We start from the raw sequence: 21,471 nt of genomic DNA on the forward strand, positions 1-21,471 counted from the left end.
ATTAGTTACCGAACGCGGGCTAGGCACTGTAGATTTCTCCATTCAATCTATTTTGGTTATGATTGCTTTTTCTTCCTGGAATAAATTTCGCCTGCCATTAAGTGCTCTGTGGCTGACCCAGAATATATCAAAAATGACACCCAGTGGCTACATACTGCAGATTGGTTCCAGATGTCTATTTTGGAGAGATCTCTTTCACCCCCCCACCCCCAAACTTTGTTCTCTTTTTGTCTCTTGGCTGTGCCTGTGATTTTGGAAAGGAAAATTAGAGGTTCTGTTTGTAGCTTAACAGGTTTGGTTTTAAATGTGTTTTTTTACAAATTTAATGGGCTTCAGCAACTGTAATTTGGGACTCAGGGACTGAGCAGAATATACGCAGTATGTGAAGAACAAGTTGTGGAGTCTATTACATTGCTAGTAATGCCTGTTGACATTCAGAGGTGACTTTGAAACATGTTCATCATTTAAGCCCTAGTTTTCTGGTTTTAGCCAGACTTAGAAGGCCAAAGAAGGGCCAGGATAAGAGTTGCATGCGTACAATCTGTGTATGTGTGAAATAAAATGTCCTAACTTGAGAAATTTGTTTGAAATAAGGGGAAATCTTTTGGGAGATGTTAAAGATCCACATGCCAGAGGATTCTGGTATAACCTGGGTTGCCCAAAAGTCAATAATGCTTCTGTTGCCTTCCAGTAGTCCACGAATAGATTTTGGATCTACAACAGCTGTTTGCAGTAAAGCATCTTGTGGGATCTGTGGCTGAGTGTATCTCAAGAAGTCAGTATATTTTGTTATGGGAGAGCTGCATAACCTGTCACCCATGAAGCCAAACTGAGTCCACCAACAAGACTGGCTCCATATATGAGGGGCCTCTCAGCTACATGTCATCTAGAGCAGTGTTTTTCAACCACTGTTCCGCGGCACACTAGTGTGCCGCGAGATGTTGCCTGGTGTGCCGTGGGAAAAATTGAAAATTTCGAAAGATTTTTTTTTTTTAAAGTCAAATTTTTGCCCACTAGGCGGGCACCGGACTGTGTCCACCCTATTTTCCATCCGTCCTGGGTGGGGATCAGATTAGATGGGATCGGATGAGAGCGGACAGGGGATCCGCTCTCATCCGAATCCCCATAGAGAGCAGCAGGGCTCTGACATCTCCCTCTCCGCACACAGTGGTGGTGTGCCTCGTGATTTTTTTCATGAAACAAGTGCGCCTTTGCCCAAAAAAGGTTGAAAAACACTGATCTAGAGGGCGGCACTAGTCCAGTTCAGCTCCCCCACTTCTTTGCAGACTCGCCCTAGAATGGGCTTGCTTTTAGTACTGTGGGTGACAGCAGCAGAAATCTGCAGCAGCAACCTGTCATCTTGATTTTTTTTCCACAATACCTCTACATCACAGATGTTGCTGAACTACTACAGTTCCAATAATTCCTACTTTTTGGCCATGGTTGGTGTTCATGTGAGTCCAATAACACCTGAAGGTCTACAGATTCATCATCCCTGCCCTACATAGCATAACTTTGGGGCATTGTAGGAATGTCAGAATGCTTCCCACTTCCTTGCTGCTCTCACACAGTAAATTTGAGGCAAGTAACACAGTTAAGCAGGAGGGACCACCTGAAACACTACTGGGCTTCAGTAGCTGCTCAACTATGCTGGGTACTGCTTTGGGAGAAGGGTTATAGTTCTATGGTAAAGCATCTGCTTTGCTTGCAAAAGGGCCCAGTTTCAGTCCCAGGTAAGCTGAGGGAAACCCCTGCCTGAAACCCTGGAGAGCCACTGCCAATCATTGTTGAATATACTGAACTAGATGGGCCAATGATCTGACAGGCAGCTTCCTGTTCTACTTCCTAGCGGTTCAGTTAAGCTTCTGTTTTTGCTGCAGGCTTTCATACATGGCTGAAGGGCTGCATTTGGTTTGGTGAGTCACAATTGTGCAATCCTGGGTTATGGGTTAGGTCAGTTTGACATGTTTCACCTGAGTTCTCTGTTCAAGTGCTCTCAAATTGATAAAAGAAGAAAAGAAAAGGACTTTTGATATATTTAAGTATACTGCTCATATGATCTACTGTTTATTCAGTAGTTATTAATTTATATGCTGTACAATAATAGGGATGGGCAGGCATCAAGCTTGAGGGATCTATTATGTTTTTCTCAGGACCCCCAAAGTCCACCAGTTGCAGCCAAGTGCAAAACAGTGGCTTAGAAAGGGAAGGCAGATTTAGAAATAAAGAGCAGGGTGCCTCTGAGTATATATTAGGACAGGAATTACCGATAGTTTTCAGTACCAAAACTGAGCTCACTGTTTTTTTTTTGTACATGCTTTCCTTGTGTCCCCACCCTCCCACCAAGTTTCCATTTCAACAGCCTAATCTGGGTGGAGTGGGGTGGTAGTGGAAGTTGTTGATAATACTAAACAATTGGGAGTTAAGAAATCCTTGGGGATCTCCTGAAAATCACCTAGAGATCCCAAGCTACGTTTTGCCTGCCTCTTCCATACAGAATGTGGAAGTGGCACAGCCACGGCTAAAAGGACTTAAAATCTACATTGGGCAAACAAAATTAGATGAAAGAAGTAGAGTTGCCAGGTTGCCACCCGGAACTGCTCTCCTTCACATGTCATCCTTTGTTTGGTCCCTTCACAGGCCTTCCTCATCTGTAGTAGCAAGCAGAAAAAAATACAGCTTTTTATCATGGCAGATAGGGCAGGAGTGGGGCAGACGATGCCCCAGCTGGATTCCCCCCCCCCCACACCTCCTTGCCCTCTTCAAGATTTATGAAGCATTTATTGGTTGCAAACTGGCACCTTTACAAAGAATGGAACAGAACTTAGGGTATATATAGCCAGGTGCATAGAACAATGTGACAAGCAGGCAAGGAGAATTAATGGTGATTCACGCAAGGTCATGTTTAGTTGTATATATTATATTTTCCCATCCCTGCTTTCAATAATGAATCTTAGTTTGTCTATTCTCATTCCTTTACACTTATGCACATTTCAAATAGCATGAAAATAAGGAATAAAAATAATAAAAGGTAATAAAATGCAGGCTAGTTTTGACATTTGTCAACAACTGCCCCATCCCCTAATTTAGTTACGCTGCTGCACTTATTAAATTGTTAGTATTCTTGAAGCAGTTGGACTGTATTGAAATCAGACAAAGGTCTGTTCCTTTTTAAGCCCTGTTTGACAAATTCTCTTTCCCTGGAAAACCACTTTAGGAACTGTGGTAATGTGGTAAAGGCCAGAGTAAGCTTTCTGTATTGTTGCCAGGACCTTGTGGTTGGCTTTGGAAGGAACAAAGATACCTTCTGCTGCCTAATCAGATGTGCTGTGGTGTTTAGCAACAGAAATCTCAAGCGCAAAGGATATTATAGAGGCCCAGATCTTTCCATGGACTGAGTTATGTAATCTGCTTTTTCTGTTCCAGTTTTCATGCTGCCTCACAAAAGCAATTGGTTAATGTGGCTTTCAAAAGTTTTCTTTTGTATTTTAATTTCCACCAAAGGGATACTGGTGGTATTCCCTATTGTAAGTCATCCTTTTTAGTGTGCGATTTATTGGAAGCATTTCCCCTTGTGAATCTCCCTTTCCCTCTCTCTGATGCTTGAAAGAAAAATGAAATTATTCTTAGTCACATTTTTTTCTAAGCATTTTGCTTTATCTTATCTGACTTCCAGGTGTTTTTCTCTATTCTTATTAACTTTGCTCTCATATTTGCATTTGGTTTTGTTTATAATGGAAAGAGTTAGATTGTTTCTCATTCCCTGGCTGTTTTATCTTGGCTTTCTAAATTTGACCCTCTGTAATTCAAAGTGATATGTCCTTGGATGTTGTCACTGTAAGTGGCTTCCCTGCTTTATACACACTGCTTTATAAACAGACACACTTCTTCCCAGGGCCGGCCCACCCATGAGGCAAAGTGAGATGACAGCCTCAGCCGTCAGAATCGACAGGAACAACAGACCTCGATGTACAGTAGATCTTTATTCCCTGCTTGTTCCTGATATAGATCTTAATTCTCTGACAGGGAGGGGGCGCCATTTTGTGGTTCACCTTAGGTACCAAAATGTCTTGTGCCAACCCTCCACCCTCAGACAGAATCTTAAAAATAAGAGCACAGTTGTGCAGATTATTTAAATGGTGGAGCATGAATAGCAAAAATCTATTGCAGGGACGGCTAATCCATCTGTCACATGCACCCCTCATATTGTTTGTGCTCCCCAAGTTCTCCTTCCAAATTTGTCATTAAAAAAAAAAGTTTTGACAGGGCCTCTGCTGTGATGTCAACAATTTATCACCCCAATTTTATCCATTTAAAACAAAAAAATAAACAAACATATTTCCCCCTGACTTTTGTGCCCCCTCAATGCCCTCCAAGATGTGTCAGCCTTAGGAGGAAGGAGAGGAAGAATAACTATTTTGCTGAGCACTTCAACAGGTTCCCTCCTTTAAGTAATGCAAAAAGGTTTTGTGGCTTCCCAAATGTGTCCTTAAAAATAAAGCCACACCCGTTTTTACGCTTTGGCCATACCAGGGAGAATATCACTGCTGAGGTGCTGTAGCATTGTATTTTTCAATATCCATACAAGTTGATAAGGGTCTGGGAGTGTTTACCTCCAAATAATCTACACCCTCTCAGCCTTTCAAGTCTGCTATTGGTTTTGTTTCTCTCCATTCTGTGTGTGCTTGTAAATTTGATATACCCCCCCCCAAAAAAAAAATAACAGCCACATTTCAGGAGGTGGGGGTAGTGTCTTCTCAGTCTTGCTGCTCCGCCCTTTTGAGCCAATGGTATCACTGCTTGGGTGAGGAAAGTGAGTGTGGCAGCACTCCTGTTCTCTACTGCTCCCACATTGTGGTGTTCCCTACTGACATAGTTTATTTCTGAGCATTGTGTCCTATGGGTTTTCTGGATATTAAACAAGATGTATAAGTCAGCCCTCCTTTTCTGGGCCTACCTACATTTATCTTTAAATGCATACTGTTGCTTTACACCTGAAGCCACTTTTTATAGCCCCAACAGGATCAGCAGGACTAAATCAAATTCAGTGGCATGCTTCCTCCTTCTTCAGTGTGCTAACTCAGTAGAGGTGCTACATTGATTGTTGGGGGTTCCTTGCAAGAGCTGGTTGGCACATTGTCTCTGCTTGCTAATTTGTGTGGGCTTCCTTTCCTTGGTAGCACCTCGCCTGCCAACTATATTGGCACAACCCTTATCATTGCCCCCAAACTTGCTGTACAGCAACTTTATTTTCCTATTATTCTGACTGAAAGTGTAGTTTTAACTGTCTTGGAATCCATATTAATTTTATTTGGCAGCATACTGGAATTCCTCTCTGATGTTTGGGCTGTTTTTTTGGGTTCATCCTATGGCCTTAAGGTGAAAAATTCATCATACCATTTCTGCTGTCCCCCCCCCCCAACATTTCTTTTTCCCTTGAAGCCTTAAATGATTTGAAAGAGTCTGTCCACCATCCCCATTCCCTACCCTGCCTTTTAATTTCCAGTCTGACTTGTGTGTGTTTGTCTCATATTGTTGAATGTTATAGCAGGTGTAGTCTCATTTTGCATATGTGTTTTCCTGCCAATGTATAGTGGGACCTGTTAAGAAGTAAAAGGGCAACAGGAGATGGAGTTGGGGCGGTGGGAATGAAGACACATTAAATTAACGATAAACCACCAGAGGGCTTTGTGTATGGCCTATTTTTTTGTTTTAAAACTCTGGGAATATATCGCTAATATTGCTGGCTCCTATCAGTTGTTTCTTGACTAGGTGTCATAGCACATGTCTGCAGTAGTTATAACTATTGTTGTACATAGGAAATTTCCATAAGCACAAATGCTTATAAAACAAAACAATTATTTCTTTATTAAATTGATATGACCCCTTTTGTGCAAAGACCACAGGGTGGCTTACAACACAGAACACAAATTTCCGCAGGTGGCATAATATCTGTACAACATAAAAATCAAAGCAGTTCTATAAATACTACTATAATAATAAGGAAACATAATAAGATACATGTTCTCATAATAGTAACGGCATAAAATAGGAGAGGAGCAGTGGGGTGTCTAAGTTACAAAAACAGTGCACAGCAACAAAATATTCTGTCTATCCATGTTGTTGTTGTTTAGTCGTTTAGTCGTGTCCAACTCTTCATGACCCCATGGACCAGAGCACGCCAGGCACTCCTGTCTTCCACTGCCTCCCACAGTTTGGTCAAACTCATGCTGGTAGCTTCGAGAACATTATCCAACCATCTCATCCTCTGTCGTCCCCTTCTCCTTGTGCCCTCCGTCTTTCCCAACATCAGGGTCTTTTCCAGGGAGTCTTCTCTTCTCATGAGGTGCCCAAAATATTGGAGCGTCAGCTTCACGATCTGTCCTTCCAGTGAGCACTCAGGGCTGATTTCCTTAAGAATGGAGAGGTTTGATCTTCTTGCAGTCCATGGGACTCTCAAGAGTCTCCTCCAGCACCATAATTCAAAAGCATCAATTCTTCTGCGATCAGCCTTCTTTATGGTCCAGCTCTCACTTCCATACATCACTACTGGGAAAACCATAGCTTTTACTATACGGACCCTGTCTATCCATAGGTAGCTCTTATTTCTGCCCCCCACTGAAAATGGACAGGACCCCCCCCCCAGCTCTCATCTGGGAGCTTTCCTCTCCTCTCCCAGTCTGTTATCCTCGACTTCGCTTCCTGCTTTTTCACATATACCAGAAGTTGAGAATCTTTTTTTTCCTACTGAGGCCGGAATCCCTCAGGTGCAATTTGCTGGAAATTTATCATATGCTAATATGTTTATGTGCAAATCTAGAAATAATTCCTGCAATTCAAATAGGAAAACAATGCATCTTACCACGGTGGGAAAGGCTTGTGATCTGATGCATTGTGTACCTGCTCAGTTTTCAGGCTAAGTGCTAGCTTATCATGGACCACTTAAAGGCCCCTGCTTCCCCTCCTTAGGGTTCATTATCTTTAAACCAGGCCTGCCGCAGACAGGCCTTCAAACAGAGGAGTGTCTCCTGTAAAATAGGGTATATGGGCACCTTTTTTTATTTCCCCTATCAGTCAGGTTTTTTAAAAAAATGCTGTGTGAGACTGTAAATCTTTTTTTCTGAGAAATGTTTATTTTTTTCCAGTTGGCAAACATTTCCCAGCCTTTCAGCTCTTCCTTTTGGGTAGCTTTAATGCCTTGCTTGTTGAATAAGGGAAGTGCATGAACATTATAAATCTTGCAGTTTATAAGTATAAACAAAAAAACGCACACACCTGATTAATTCTTACAGGCTCAGACTTGCTAAACAAATTACAGGTATAGCTCCAGATGCAATACCCCACCCCCGCAGCATATTAGACATTGGGGTCACATTTTTCATCCTTCTTTAGTACTCTATTTTTCAACTCCCCCCCCCCACCTTTAACGTTACAGGTTCATTATTTGCTTGAGAAGGCATAAAATAAGAAAGAGGTTTCAAGTCTCTTAACGATGTCAGGAAACAGAGAGTGGAACACACTGTATATCACACTGAATGGCTATGTGGGATATGCCCAATTGGGTCGTTTTTTTGCTCTGAAATTTGAGCTACAAGAAGGTATGGAGAAACTCCAGATCCTGGGACTTGCCACCTTTTGTGCTCTATTGAGCATGTTTGGGTTTGGGTTTATTTTTACAAAACCATGTATCTGGTAAAAGAGGTACAAGTTTGTGTTTTATTTATTTTAATTGTTTAAAAATTATATTGTGCTTTTGTGAACACATGCACCCATGAGTTCTCAAGACAGATGAGAATAAGACTCAAATGAGACATGACCGCAGTTATTGGGGTGGCCCTGGGGACCTCGACACGCAAAACTTGCAGCTTTTGAAATATGTCATTTTCAACACATCTAAAATTTGTCGTAGGGGCTTTTAGCAACCATTAGCATCAAATTTCTGAATTTTTATGTGGTCACCTAGAAGAGAAAATCTTGATGTGTTCCTCTCTCTGGCCATTGCCCTCCTTCCATTTTCAGTGGCTTTTTTGTGGTGACTATGTACCATAAGGGCAGGATTTTGGAGCCTGGGAGAGAAAAGAAAAATGGAGGGACCTCTTAGGTGTCACCATCATTGAGATATCACTTTGCCACTTGCATGATTGGTATTAGTCCTGCACTCACTGATGCTTTGGTGTTCACAGCCAGGGGCAGGCTGCCTTTCAGATTTTCAATGGATGAACATCTCTCCTTTCCTATTTTGGATGCATCCTAAAAACCACTCACAGAAATACATTCACAGATATTTTAGAAGCTTAGCATTTTGTTTACAGTACTTACATTTTTAATGTTTATATTGTTTCGCTTTTTAAAAGATTATATATGGTTATTTTATACAGAGCTCCTAATTCATACGTAAAGTGCTTTAAAAATATTTTTTTTAATGCAATCATTTAGAGCAACTAAACTTTTCTGGTTGTAAGTTCAGTTGTGTAGTGAAGAGAAACCAATTAAGGCATGCTGCTAATGCAGTGTCGGATTACAGTGTTATCCCACAGAAAGCGATCTCTAGTTTATTTTTATCCTACTGCCTTTCAAATTACTGCACCGCTTTAATTTTGCCTTCCTTATTTTCTTCACAAGATTACACAAACATTTAAAGAAATCCCTGTTGGTGTTCCATGTTGATTCTACCCAATCAAGACATTTCACATATAATTCAGTCCTGCACAATTTGTGACTCACACAACCTATGTGTCAGACCACAGCCCACCAGCCATGGATTCATAGTTTGACAACCAGTAAGCCAATGGCTTGGTGGGGCTGCGCTGCTTCCCTATACCTCCCTCTGACTGAGCCTCAATTGTATTCTGGGACAGAGGAGGGAGGTGGCAGTGGGGACAGCAAGGTGCAAATGTGCCAATGAAAGCCACTCTGTGCACCGGCCAGAGTGTTTGCACCTCACCACCACCTCGCCCCTCCTTATCCACCCTGATATGCAGCAGCAACTCAGTTGGAAGGAGGTCAGGTAAGTGCCATTATCCCACCATGCCACCCACTACTGTTTGATAACCCCACTGCTTTTGTTATACGAGATTGGCAGCAAAAACAGGAGGTTTATCAAGCTCTGGGTGGGTTGCTTGTGGAATGCCCTCCCTTAGGAAGGTTTGCCTAGTGCCAAAACTGGTATCTTTCTGGCCCCAGGGGAATATCTTTTCATTTGCCTGGGTCTAACTATATCAACGTATCTCATTTAAATTAGTTGATTTTATTGATTCTGCTTATTCTTCTTCTGTGCTGTGCTGCTTCCTGTGGTTTTAGTGGTTTTTTGTTGTTGTAAGGGCAGAGGGAGCATAGCATAGTGCCAGAGTAAATGCTCTGCATGCAGAACATCCCAAGTTCAGGCCCTGGTATCTCCAGTTAAAACGAGCTTAGGTAACAGCTGATGTGAAAGAACTATGCCCTAGACCCTAGAGAGCTGCTATCAGTCAGGATAGACAGCAGGAATGGAGGAGAAATTTGGTCAGTTCAAATTTCACATCTTCAAGGTAGTCCTGATTCAGAAACAGCAGAGCAAAATTACATAATTTTATTTCTTAAAAGACCCTGATGTTGGGAAAGATGGAGGGCACAAGGAGAAGGGGATGACAGAGGACGAGATGGTTGGACAGTGTTCTCGAAGCTACCAGCATGAGTTTGACCAAACTTCGGGAGGCAGTGGAAGACAATAGTGCCTGGTGTTCTCTGGTCCATGGGGTCACGAAGAGTCGGACATGACTAAACGACTAAACAACAACAATTTCTTAATGGTTGAGCATCAGTCATGTTGCATGGGCAGACAATAGCTTTGTTGCCGACGCTTTAAAAAAAAGAAGAAATAAAAAGGCTCAATGCTGTGTGTTCCAGCACATAAGAAGGGAAATGCAAATCCTGCAGAGAGAGGATTTTCCTGAGAGCTAACACTGATCTTCCAAAGCCAAAGCCCGGAGAAGCTGTTTGACAGTTTCATCTCAGCAGCAAGTCCAGCAGAAGTCTTGAGGCAAAGTCTGAAAGGAGGTTGCAGTGGATGAAACAATTGTATTTCTTCACATTGTGCCTATAAAATTTTCATCTTGCCCAAAATGAATGGGTACCATGTTTGAGGCTTTTTAATCTAGAAAAAGAAATGGCCAGCATAGCTATCCTAACCATGGCCACAACTGCACAATACATTTTAAACAGTATCTTATCACTTTAAACAGTCATGGCTTCTCCCAAAGAATACTGGGAACTGTAGTTTCTTCAAGATGTTGGGAGTTGTTTGAACACCTCATTCCCCTCACAGAGAGGTTTAACCCTCTTCCTAGACACAGGGCATTGAGATCCATGCTATTGGAGCTTCAGGATGTGTGTGTTGTCATCTGAGGGATCAGCTTTTGGCCTTGTCTCTGTAGACACTGACTCCTCAGTATCCTGCTCTACCTCAGCAGAGGATGCCTCCTCCAGTTTGAAATCCAAGTAAAAGTGGATCCTGACAGGGAGGAATGCTCCATCTCCCTAAGGACTGGATCCTGCTCTGGACCTTCATGTATTCCCTTCAGGTGTCTTGTGCCCGCAAGGAAGTCTTACCCCAGAATTTGAGATGGCCACAATACCACAATATGGTACAGGCATGAAGAAATCAGTTGCGCTGCTCGTTATCAGTGATGTCATGAAGCAGATATGCTTTCCAAAAGACTCCTGTGATACTTGCATAGACTTTGGTCTTTCGCCTGGGGAAATAATTCCATTGTCAACACTGGACGTTGCACTGAGATATCCTGTGTTCTTACCTGTGAATAAGTCCCAGCAGACATGCATAGGATTGCACTGAAAGCTTTATTTATTTATCATTGTTGCTTCAGTTGGAATAAAATGTCAATATCTTGAAATCTATATATCTTCCTTTTTGTGCCTAGAGAGTCTACACTTTCTCCCTTTACTTCTCTCTTCTGTCCCCAAGGCAAAGCCTTGTTCTAGCTGCTTGTTCATCTATCATTTATGCATTTCTTTGATTGCATGGTTTAAATATCATACCAAACGTGTCCTGCCTGCCTTTTTGGCTGGAAGCATACATACTAATCAGAGGCTCTGTGGTGGACCAAGGGACTTCTCTCCCCAAATCATATCTCCATCAGAAACTGTATTCCTAAAGGCACTCTTCCCAGCACTGACCACCACCACTGTCAATGTAGATTAAGTTGCTCATGGAGCAATCATGGAAGACAGAAGAGTACTTCCCTATCAGTCCACTTTGGATTGGTAGCCAGGTTTTTGGGCTGCCTATAGGCCTCTAAAGCTATATATAGTGAGTATGGAGTAGTGATAGACATTCAGCAGGTGATAAATAATCTTGCAGATTTTTTAAAAAGCCATGCATAGTTTAAGGTGCCTGTGAATGCTTCCCATCATGCCCTGAGCAGGTGCTCCAGAATCTTGAGCTTTTTTCTTTTTCAGTAAGTCTGCAGCCCTCCTAGAAAGAAAGTTATGGGGCAAACTGTGCCGATAACTTCTAAGTGATTTATGTGAGGGTGGTGGGGTTACCTTGTATGTTTTTCCTAGTTTTGAGGAATTCTTCCTGCTGTTATTAGACTGTTATTAGCAGCAGCAGTGTTTGTGTGTATTCGTGAGATCACCATAATCAAGAACAATAGGACCTAGCTGACTTTTCATGGTAAACACGATGGTGATGATATTTGTACCCCGACCATCTGACTGGGTTTGCCCGGCCCTTCGGGGGGGTACGTGTCTTTCTGATTTTGTTTTATGCCTCCCCCTCTTCATGGCTGCCATTTCGTGACTGGCACCTTCAGCACTCTTTCAAAATTCAAAATGTCTTTGGTAGTCCAAAAAGGATGGCAACCCTTGGTTTGTGTGGGGGTGGCTATTTTTCAAACTTTGGAGATGGGCAGCATATGGAATGTTTATGAACATCCCATAGCATCACAGGAGCTCAGCCACTTGGCGGCAAAAAGGGTCCTTTCAGCAATGTAGCTTTAGAAAACAATGTAGATTTAGAAAACAATGATGAGACAAAGAACCAAAGTGAAGGCTCACCAAGACCATGATAGTGACACTTCTTGCTAGCAACTGGTGTAATCCGCTGTTTTGCCATCCTCATCTTCCCAGTTCAGGTCATATTTGTTCAGGACCTCATCCAAAACTGCAGTTGCTTTCTGTGTGGGGTAATCCCCCTTTGTCCTTACACACATTTTCCTTTTGCGAAATATTATACCAAGCAATACCTGTAAGAAGCCTAGTGAGGTCATCATTTTTGTACACATTGTGTCATAAACCTGAGCACACCTTTCCCCAGAACTCTGCATCTTTGTCTTCGGTTTGTGTATGTGGGGCAAGAGGAGCACCCTTTAGCCTAGACTACAAAGAAGATTGCCTGAGGCAACCTGTGACTCTCCCCAACCTCCTGGTGATGTTTTTTTGTAGGGAAATGATAAATCTACACCTGGCTGGAGCAGGATGAGAAAATAAGTGCTCCGCTCTTCCTTTGCTGGCTCAGAAAACAAAACCTGGTCTAGGCAGTTTAAAGTATGCAAGGGTAATTATTGCGTGCTGAGGTCCCACAAAACCCCTACCCCAATAACTCAGACATCACACATAATTTTTGTTTTAGGTTTTTGGCATAATTTTGGCCACAACTTGATTTTATACAAATTGAGAGTGGTTGCTTAGGCATTGGTTATGACTACCTGTCCCCCCCCCCGCCTTGGGGGGACAGCACTGACTCCTTAGTCAGTCCCGGAGGAAGCATGGTCAGAGTCAGATGGAGCTGCGTAACAGGCCCTCACTGCTCCGCGCATGTTCCTTGAAGCTTACGCGGCCCGCACCCTGCCGTCAGGGTTTGGACGAAGGGGATGGTAAGCTTCAGAATTCCTTTAACGGAATACCCGTCAGCAGCAGCATTGGAGGGGCAGGCACAGCCAATCCATACCCCTCCACCAACCAATTTTAACCAATGCCTAACCGCCAACCTTACAAGTTGTGACGATTTGCTAAGCAGTAGGCAAAACCCAAAAGGCACGCACTAATCAGCCAATTGGACAAATTCCTACTGGGCCCCCGCACCAAGGCGAACGACCCCATGACAGGCAGAGCAAGGTCAAAGCGCAAGCCCAAATCAAGGGAGGGCGGGCGGGAGATCCGATGTCCACAGCAAAAGAGAAAGAGAAAGCTGTGGACCCTGCTTATATAAGGGGATTAATCCCACCCCTAAATTGGCAACATCCAATTTGCCCCAGTAACAACTTCCAATCCGCTCCAGCCCATTGCCATCAATGGGCTGGTCACTAACTGGGGGTTTTGTTCGGCCCCATCCGCAACACGTGCTCTCTCTTTTATGAGAACACGCTTTATGAGGGAAGGCTTGTGGGATAGGGCACCCAGCCAGGTTCAGATCACCTTTCATACAAAAAGGGGAAAAAATTGAATAGACCAAGAGCTGTGATGAGCTGAGAAACTAAGAATTCAAAATAAGATGGGCCTACCAGAGAATCTGAATAAAAAATGAATCCTTCAGGGTGACTGAGGCTGGTGATTATGAGCAGAATTGACTGAGAATGGTTTTGAACAAGCCATGGTGGGTTGAATGGGAGTTTCTTCAAAGCTTTTTTATTATTTTGAATGGCTGCAGTGATCATATATAACTCTTGAAAATAGGGAGGGAAATCTACCCTATTTTCTCCTTGTATCTATGAGGTTTTCGCACTGCAACTGCTTGAAAATAAAGATGACAACAAAGGATTGCAGTGTGGAGTGGAATTGTTCTAAAGTGGTATCAAATATGTCTCTTTTTATGAGATATAAATGTAAGAAATCAATAAAATAAATAAAAACAAAATAAGTTTCAAGAGCTGCAGTGGTAGGAAAATAGAGTAAGAAGTTTGGGCTCAGCTCATAGTTAGCCCAGATATTTCAAACTGATGAAGTTAATTCTCCAAACGCCCCAATTCCAAACTTCAGTTGCATTGCTACCTATAACGGGAGAGACCATTCAGGTGTATGCATAGTTTTGTGTGCACACAGCAAGCTTTCTACTGGGTTTCCCAAACTGCATTATTTATCCTGTATGTTCATTTCCCCAGTAGATTTTTACACAGGCATCAGATGCTCTTTTCATGATGAGAGTCGGAAGTGCTCACCTTCCTGCAAGACACTGGGCATGCTACAATGTTAGAATTACAGTAAGAGACCCCATTACATTCCTGGATCTTCCGGCTCAAAATCAGTGGTTGTCATCCTGAAAAACATTCTCTTGATAGCAGCCTGAAAAGAAACATACTGGTTTTTCATGAAAACTGTAACAGGGTCATCCTTCTTGGTAATTTAAATGTATTTTTAATATTGGGCAGACTTAAGTTCAATCATATTCTGGACCAGGTTTGGCATTACACTAGTTTTGAAATTAAAATTTCATAATGTCATTTTTAAAGCTTCTGTTGCCTTTTATTCAAGAAGGGGGAGTGAATGATCTTCCCTCTCACTCCGTTTTGATCTGGGGTTGGGCAGATAGAGCTTTGGCAAAAAGGTACTTTATAGTGATTTTAAAGAAATCTGGTGGCCGTTTTCATTGTGATTGTGGGTCTGAAGGTTTTAATAAGACTCAGGTTGACACAGAAGCGTGCAAATCTCTCCCCGCAATGTATATGTTCTAGAAAAGAGCACTGACCTGTGAGCAAAGTTTGGGGACTTACTGTCTTAGCGAAGCCAATTCAACCCTTCCAATTACAGTTCCTTACAAATTCTCTGCACTAATTTTCATTGCCTCTAGTATAGATATGGATATCATTACCCTGGCTTTTAAGATGTTTTGTTCGGTGAAACCTACTTCTTTTGTTGAATCTATACTGTTCTGTTTGGGTTAGAAAGGTTTTTACTGTTTCACTTGTTTTTATAATTGTAAACTGTTTAACTTCCCTTTTTTATAACTGTTTGATTATATTATTGTAACAATGTTGAAGGGCAGGTAAGAAATATTCTACGCAGCAGACAATATACTGCAATGGGAGGAAAAATAGCTTCTTTGTCTTGTTCTTTGTAGGCCATTCATTGTGCTGCCACCTCTGATGGAATGGATCAGAGTAGCTCTGGCTCACGCAGGGCACCGTCGCAGTTTCTCCCTGGACAGTGATGATGTACGGCAAGCGGCCAGGCTATTGCTACCAGGAGTTGACTGTGAACCTCGGCAGTTAAAGTAAGTCTGTGCAAAAAAAAAAAAAACCAACCCAAAAAACCCCCAACCTCAACGTGATTCGTTAAAGAGATTGCTGTGGTTTAACAAGCCGAGCAAGGGTTCAGTTACATATTCTATCTGCTGATTTGCAAGTTGCTTTCTAATCTCCCCCGCCCCCTTACCATTTAGCTTTTTTTAAAAAAAACCTGTATTTCCTTCACATGGACATTGAGCCAGTTTTGGAATCTGCAAGGCTTATGTGCCTGCATGTTTAAATAGCTAGATCAAGCCCCCTAAGCCTTTTCTTTTGAATTCTGTTTGTATTTCGCCTTCTTAGCCATCAGATGCTGTTTCCGTAATGAGAGAGTGAAGTGCTCACCTAATTAGCTCGGTCTTGCTGTGTTCCTTTGCAAAATTCAGAGGTGTTATCTAAAAGGCATCTTCCCCTTCTTTGCAGCAGCCATGGTTTAAATAGCATATTTTTCACTGAGAAGTACTTCCAGCTCCTGCTTTTTCATGCTGAATTTCTGTTTCTGGAAAAGAGGTTGCTAAGAGGTTGCATTGCATATTTTTAAAATAGGAAAAAGTATGCAGCGGTATTGCAGCTAGTGATTTCCAAATGCCGCTGTCAATATGTAAGTTATGCATACATTTTGTATTTTTAAAGAGCTTGCTGCCATTGTGCTCATGTATGTGAAGGTACAAAAGTGTTGGGTTTTGATGTATCCTTCATTGTGGGAGATTTTATTTAGATTCGCTTTTTATATGGAATGACTTACGCTTTGGCATTATGAGCCTGTAAAGGCAGAAATTCGTCATCTAGTTGCTTAGTAGCTTCAGAGGAGAGTGAAGCTGACAGTCCTTGGGCTATTCCTCAGAGACCAGTAGATTCAAACCCATGTGTGCATATTATTATTATTATTATTATTATTATTATTATTATTATTATTATCATCATCATCATCATCATCATTTATTTTCAGCAGCTTCACAGTGAGTTATAAAAGACTACCTTCTTATATGTATATCCCTTGAGACAGCAGCCGCTGTGTTGGCAGGGTCTGATGTTACTTGCTGCAATGCAAAAATAAGTCTATGCATCTCAGATTGTTTAGAACCACGAGAGACTGTGCATGGTAGTAGCTTATGGGGAAATGACATCACTGATTAATTTATCAGAGCCCCTTATTAATGAGCCAGATTAATGAGTTGCCCCTTTTTTGTATGTTAAATCTCCAAGGAAGAGAATAGACATGTTTCTGTATGCCTTCCTCTTATTTTTGTAACTTTGCCCTGGTTATTGTGTTGTTGTTTAGTCGTGTCCGACTCTTCGTGACCGCATGAACCAGAGCACGGTGCCAGGCAGTCCTGTCTTCCACAGGAGTGTGATTGTGTTATGGACAGGTTTTTGCCACCCCGCTTATTACACACTTACGTGTATTTCACTGAGCATAATAACATACCTCTGTTTGATCAAACTGAAGGCTTATCTAGTCCAGCCTCAGGGCCAGCCCTATCATTAGGCATAGACTGAGGTGGCTGCCTCAGATAACAGAAGGGAAGCAGGGCGTGGTGCAAGGTGTTGGGAAGCGGCCTGCCTCTGCCCCCTAAACTAGGTTGCTGCCCTCAGGAGGATGCCAGTGTTAAAATAAGAATGGACTTGCAGTTCTGTCAGCTTTTTTTATGTGAAATGGGGGTGGCATGTTGTCCTTCGCCTCAGGCATTGCAGTGTCTTGGGCCAGTCTTGAATCCAACATCCTGTTTATCACACTGGCCTGCCAGATGCCTATTGTAAACCCACAAAACAGGGTATGAATGCAAGAGCACTCTCCCACTGTTGTTCCCCAGCAATTGATATTGAGACTTGCTGCTTCTGAATAAGTGCTTAGGGCTAAACAAATATCTCTCCCCCCCCCCCATATTAAGGATCACTCAGCATTTTCTCCACTTTTGCTTCAAATGTGAATTTGAGTGAATTGGATCTTGCCTTCTCTTCCCAGAGCAGCTGTATCACACCCACTGGTGTAGTTGGGTAGTAGGATGAACTTGCAAAAAAGTGGTAGCACCCCCCAATAATGTGTAAAGTAAATTGTAGCTCCAGTAGTAGCTTGCAGCGGAAGAAAAGAACAAAGATTTATTAGCGCTAGGAGCCAGTGACACAGCATTATCATTTTCACATAAAGACATGATAAATTTGTGTATATATATATATTGCCACAACATAGCCAAGAGGCCAGATTTCTGTTATCAGAGAGCAAATACTTGAGGAACAGGGGCAAAAGCAATTTAAGAAGTAATAAGACCAAGTGTGTTTCAGGCCATCGCTAGAAGCATCAAAGCAAAAAATATTACAGAGATCAACTATGAAAAATGACTCTCTCTCTCTCTCTCGCTCTCTCTATATATATACATGTGCACATGTGCACAAACGCACACTTAGGGTAAATATATATTCATGTGTGTAGGCATACACACATAAATACACATATCTTACGTAGTATTAAACAGTATTTAACAGAATTTGCCCTTCAGGTAGGTTTGGGCAAGACAATAAGGCTGTGGTATAAGGGACAACAAGAACTCATAGAAATTTTTCTAGAAGTGCAGGATGCAAGTTAGTCCTGTCTCTGTCTGCTCAAGAGAAACATATATGCAATGCAAACTTTTGTGCCACATTTCTAGGTGCACTTTAAAGCTCCAAGTCCAACTGGTTTGTTGTTTTTTTGCCTCTAAGGTCCGTCTAACCCAGCAACCTCTTTCTCATAGTGGCCCACCAGATGCAAAGAGGGTGCTGGATTATAACTCATTGGCAGAACACATGTTTGTATAAAGAAGGTTCTGTCCCTGGCATCTCCAGCTACAAAAATCAGATGATAAGTGATGGGAAAGAACTTGTCAGAGCTTCTCCTTAAGAAGACCTCCCTGGACCATGAAATGCTAAATGACTATTGCCCAATGGTGAATGTTCCCTTTGTGGGCAAGGTGTTGTGAGTATGTGGTATTGGTGGTCTGGCTTCAGGCATGCTTGGAGGAAACTGATTACAGTGGTACCAGTGACGTAGCGTGGGTTGTCAGCACCTGGGGCAAGGCAAGTAATTTGCGCCCCCTAACCCGTGGATTTGCGCCCCCTAACCCCCAGATGTTGCGCCCGGTGCGGCCGGCCCCCCCTGCACCCCCCACGCTACGCCACTGAGTGGTACCTCGGGTTACAGACGCTTCAGGTTACAGACTCCTCTAACCCAGAAATAGTACCTCAGGTTAAGAACTTTGCTTCAGGTTGAGAACAGAAATCATGCTCTGGTGGTACGGCGGCAGCAGGAGGCCCCATTAGCTAAAGTGATACCTCAGGTTAAGAACAGTTTCAGGTTAAGAACGGACCTCCGTAACGAATTAAGTTCTAGGATCTGTACTAGGATCCATTTCAGTCTGGCTTCAGGCCTGGTCATGGCACTGAAACTGCCTTGGTCATTCTGGTTGATGACATTTGTTGTGAGAGAGATGGGGTGGGAGTGTGTCTCTGCTCGTTCTTCTCAATCACTCAGTGGCTTTTGATACTGTTAAGCACAGTATCAGATCCTGGAGCATCTCAGGGAGGTGGAGGTTTTGGGCACTGTGTTTTGGTGATTCCGCTCCTGCGTCCACGGCCTCAGAAGAAAGTTCAGTTGGGGCTTGCTCCCACGATTGCAGCCTTCATGTATCATTATTGTTTTGGTATTGCCAAAGAAGAGGAAGGTGCTTGTGGTATTTTCAAAATAACATGGCCACTACTGGGCACTATGCGCCTTGACTTTGGGGCAGTAGGGAAATTTGCTGCTTTACCTCCTACTAGTTCTGCTTCCAGCTTAAATGATGCTATAAAGAGTAGGAAAGCAGGAGGTCTTTTCAGAGCCAGCTAATAATACAAAATGAGTTACCCATCTAATGAGATACAGCACCCTTTTCATATGCCTCTCTCCTTGAGCGTCCTTGTCCTCATCCCAAATTTTGAATAATCCTCTGATTCCAGCTATGACTGCTGCAATAATTAGGTATGGAAACACCAACCCAGCATGCGGCTGCAAACAAACTCCTTGACAAACATACAGCAGTCCCTTGGTACGGATGATTCCAGAGGATAAAGAGGATTTGAATACTTACAAGGTCATATTCAGGTTTCCTGATGGGAATCTCATCCTCTTTTGCTAACCTGGCGTCTAACACCAGTAATGAGGAATTATTGAAGTGTTGTCTCTTCTCCCCCCTAGTTCACTTCAACTCTTAATGCTATGGGAGATACAACTTCAAACATTACCGAATGTATGGTTTCCTCTCTTATTCTCTTATTATGTACATGTCATGTTTACTCAAGGCCAAACTGGATGAGACATGAATGGGGCTCCTGAATTGGATCGGCACTGGAAGAGAGGTACCGTATTTTTTGCTCTATAAGACTCACTTTTTCCCTCCTAAAAAGTAAGGGGAAATGTGTGTGCGTCTTATGGAGCGAATGCAGGCTGCGCAGCTATCACAGAAGCCAGAACAGCAAGAGGGACTGCTGCTTTCACTGCGCAGAGATCCCTCTTGCTGTTCTGGCTTCTGAGATTCAGAATATTTTTTTTCTTGTTTTCCTCCTCCAAAAACTAGGTGCGTCTTGTGGTCTGGTGCGTCTTATAGAGCGAAAAATACGGTAGTTAGTTCACCCACCTCATGCCATTTCTCTGACCTAGTTTGCTCCCCCAAAACTAACTGCCCTAGTGGGAAAAACGTACAAGTACCTTCATATTTCCTCCAGAAAAATAAATACAGTGGTACCTCGGGTTACATATGCTTCAGGTTACATATGCTTCAGGTTACACACTCCACTAAGCCAGAAATATTGCTTCAGGTTAAGAACTTTGCTTCAGGATAAGAACAGAAATCGGGCTCCGGCGGCGCGGCGGCAGCAGGAGGCTCCATTAGCTAAAGTGGTGATTCAGGTTAAGAACAGTTTCAGGTTAAGAACGGACTTCTGGAACGAATTAAGTACTTAACCCGAGGTACCACTGTAGTAACTTTGGGGAAGAATCAAGGGAAATGGTGCAGGAAAAATACAAAACTCCCAGCTAGCCAAGCATTCAGCTTTGATCCAATTTCCCTCCTCCTATGGTTGAGCAGTCAGTGTCAAAGGGACCCTCCGCTTCCTTTTCAAATTTTCAGCCACTTCCAGGTCTGCTCTAAAGCTGCTGCAGAGATTGGATCTCTCACTCACTCACTAAAGTTGCATCCTTCTGGGTCTTCTGATGTACTGTGTACCTTGAGGCTGAACAACATGACTGTAGACCAACTGCAAGCTTTGCATATGCAATAGCCTCCTGGAACTTGGCATACATCTCAGATTTCCCGCTGATTGCCTCCAACTCCCAAATAAGAAGGGAGGTGTTGGTTTAAATCACTGATTTCCTGTTTGGGATTTAAAGATCAGAGAGGAAGAATATAGGAAGCCACCTTGTAATAGGTCAGACCATTGGTTCATCTAGCTAAGTATGGCTTGAACTGTCTGGCAGCAGCTCCCCAGGATTTCAGACAGGGAACATTTGCAGACATACCTGGAATTGATCCTGGGACTTAACTTGCATGCAAAGCAGTTGAGCTAAGCTGCCCTACTGAAAATAAAGCAAATAGATGCGAATTTGTAGCATTTTTAGTTAAACATACTTACTCAAAAGTAGGTCCTGTTGATTTCAGCGCGGCTTATTCCTGGTTGTGTAGATACAGGACTGCAGCCTAAATATTTAAAGTACTCAGCCAGTGCTGCTATTGGGAATCCTGCTCCCTGCCTGTTTTCCCCCTCTCTTGTTTTTAGAACCTACTCCTGATTCTCTTCAAAAATAAGTTTGCATTTCACAAATGAATATATGGCTGTCTTTAAAATGAAATTCTACCCACCAGACAAAACTTTTGTCTGATTGGAATCTCTTTTCCTGTCTCCGTAGGTGGGAGCCAAGTGTTGATCTTTCGGCAAGGATCTTTCTCCCTTCCCGCCCTTGCCTTCCACTGTTGCCCAGCACTCTGCCCCTTCCATTAGTAAAAACAAAAATCTTCATCAGGCAGGAGAGGAGGCCACTGGGGTAAATGGATTGCAAACACTGTGAGACAGGTTACCTTCATGTTGAGTACCTTCAGTTGCCATTTAGCGAGGAGAGGAGAACTTGAGGCTCTCCAGATGGTTGCTAGGTTTTTCTAGGGGCTGGTGTGCCACCTGCCATGGCTTGGTGGGCAGAATCTGGCCTGTTGGTAGTGCTCCCTTTGACCATTGCCAGCTGTGCTTC

At 42.8% G+C, this 21,471-nt stretch overlaps 1 protein-coding gene across 6 annotated transcripts in view; it reads left to right on the forward strand.

The window, feature by feature from the left end:
• ABTB3 (ankyrin repeat and BTB domain containing 3) overlaps window positions 1-21,471 on the forward strand; it is a 227,171-nt gene that overhangs the window by 147,619 nt on the left and 58,081 nt on the right. For all 6 annotated transcript variants that reach the window (XM_081210802.1, XM_081210800.1, XM_081210797.1 and 3 more), the window contains exon 5: window positions 15,053-15,205. In XM_081210802.1, the coding sequence (XP_081066928.1) occupies window positions 15,053-15,205 (153 nt within the window). The remainder of the gene's footprint in view (window positions 1-15,052; window positions 15,206-21,471) is intronic.

The sequence above is a fragment of the Podarcis bocagei genome (assembly GCF_964188305.1).
Source record: "Podarcis bocagei genome assembly, chromosome: 10".
In the NCBI taxonomy this organism is placed as follows: domain Eukaryota; kingdom Metazoa; phylum Chordata; class Lepidosauria; order Squamata; family Lacertidae; genus Podarcis; species Podarcis bocagei.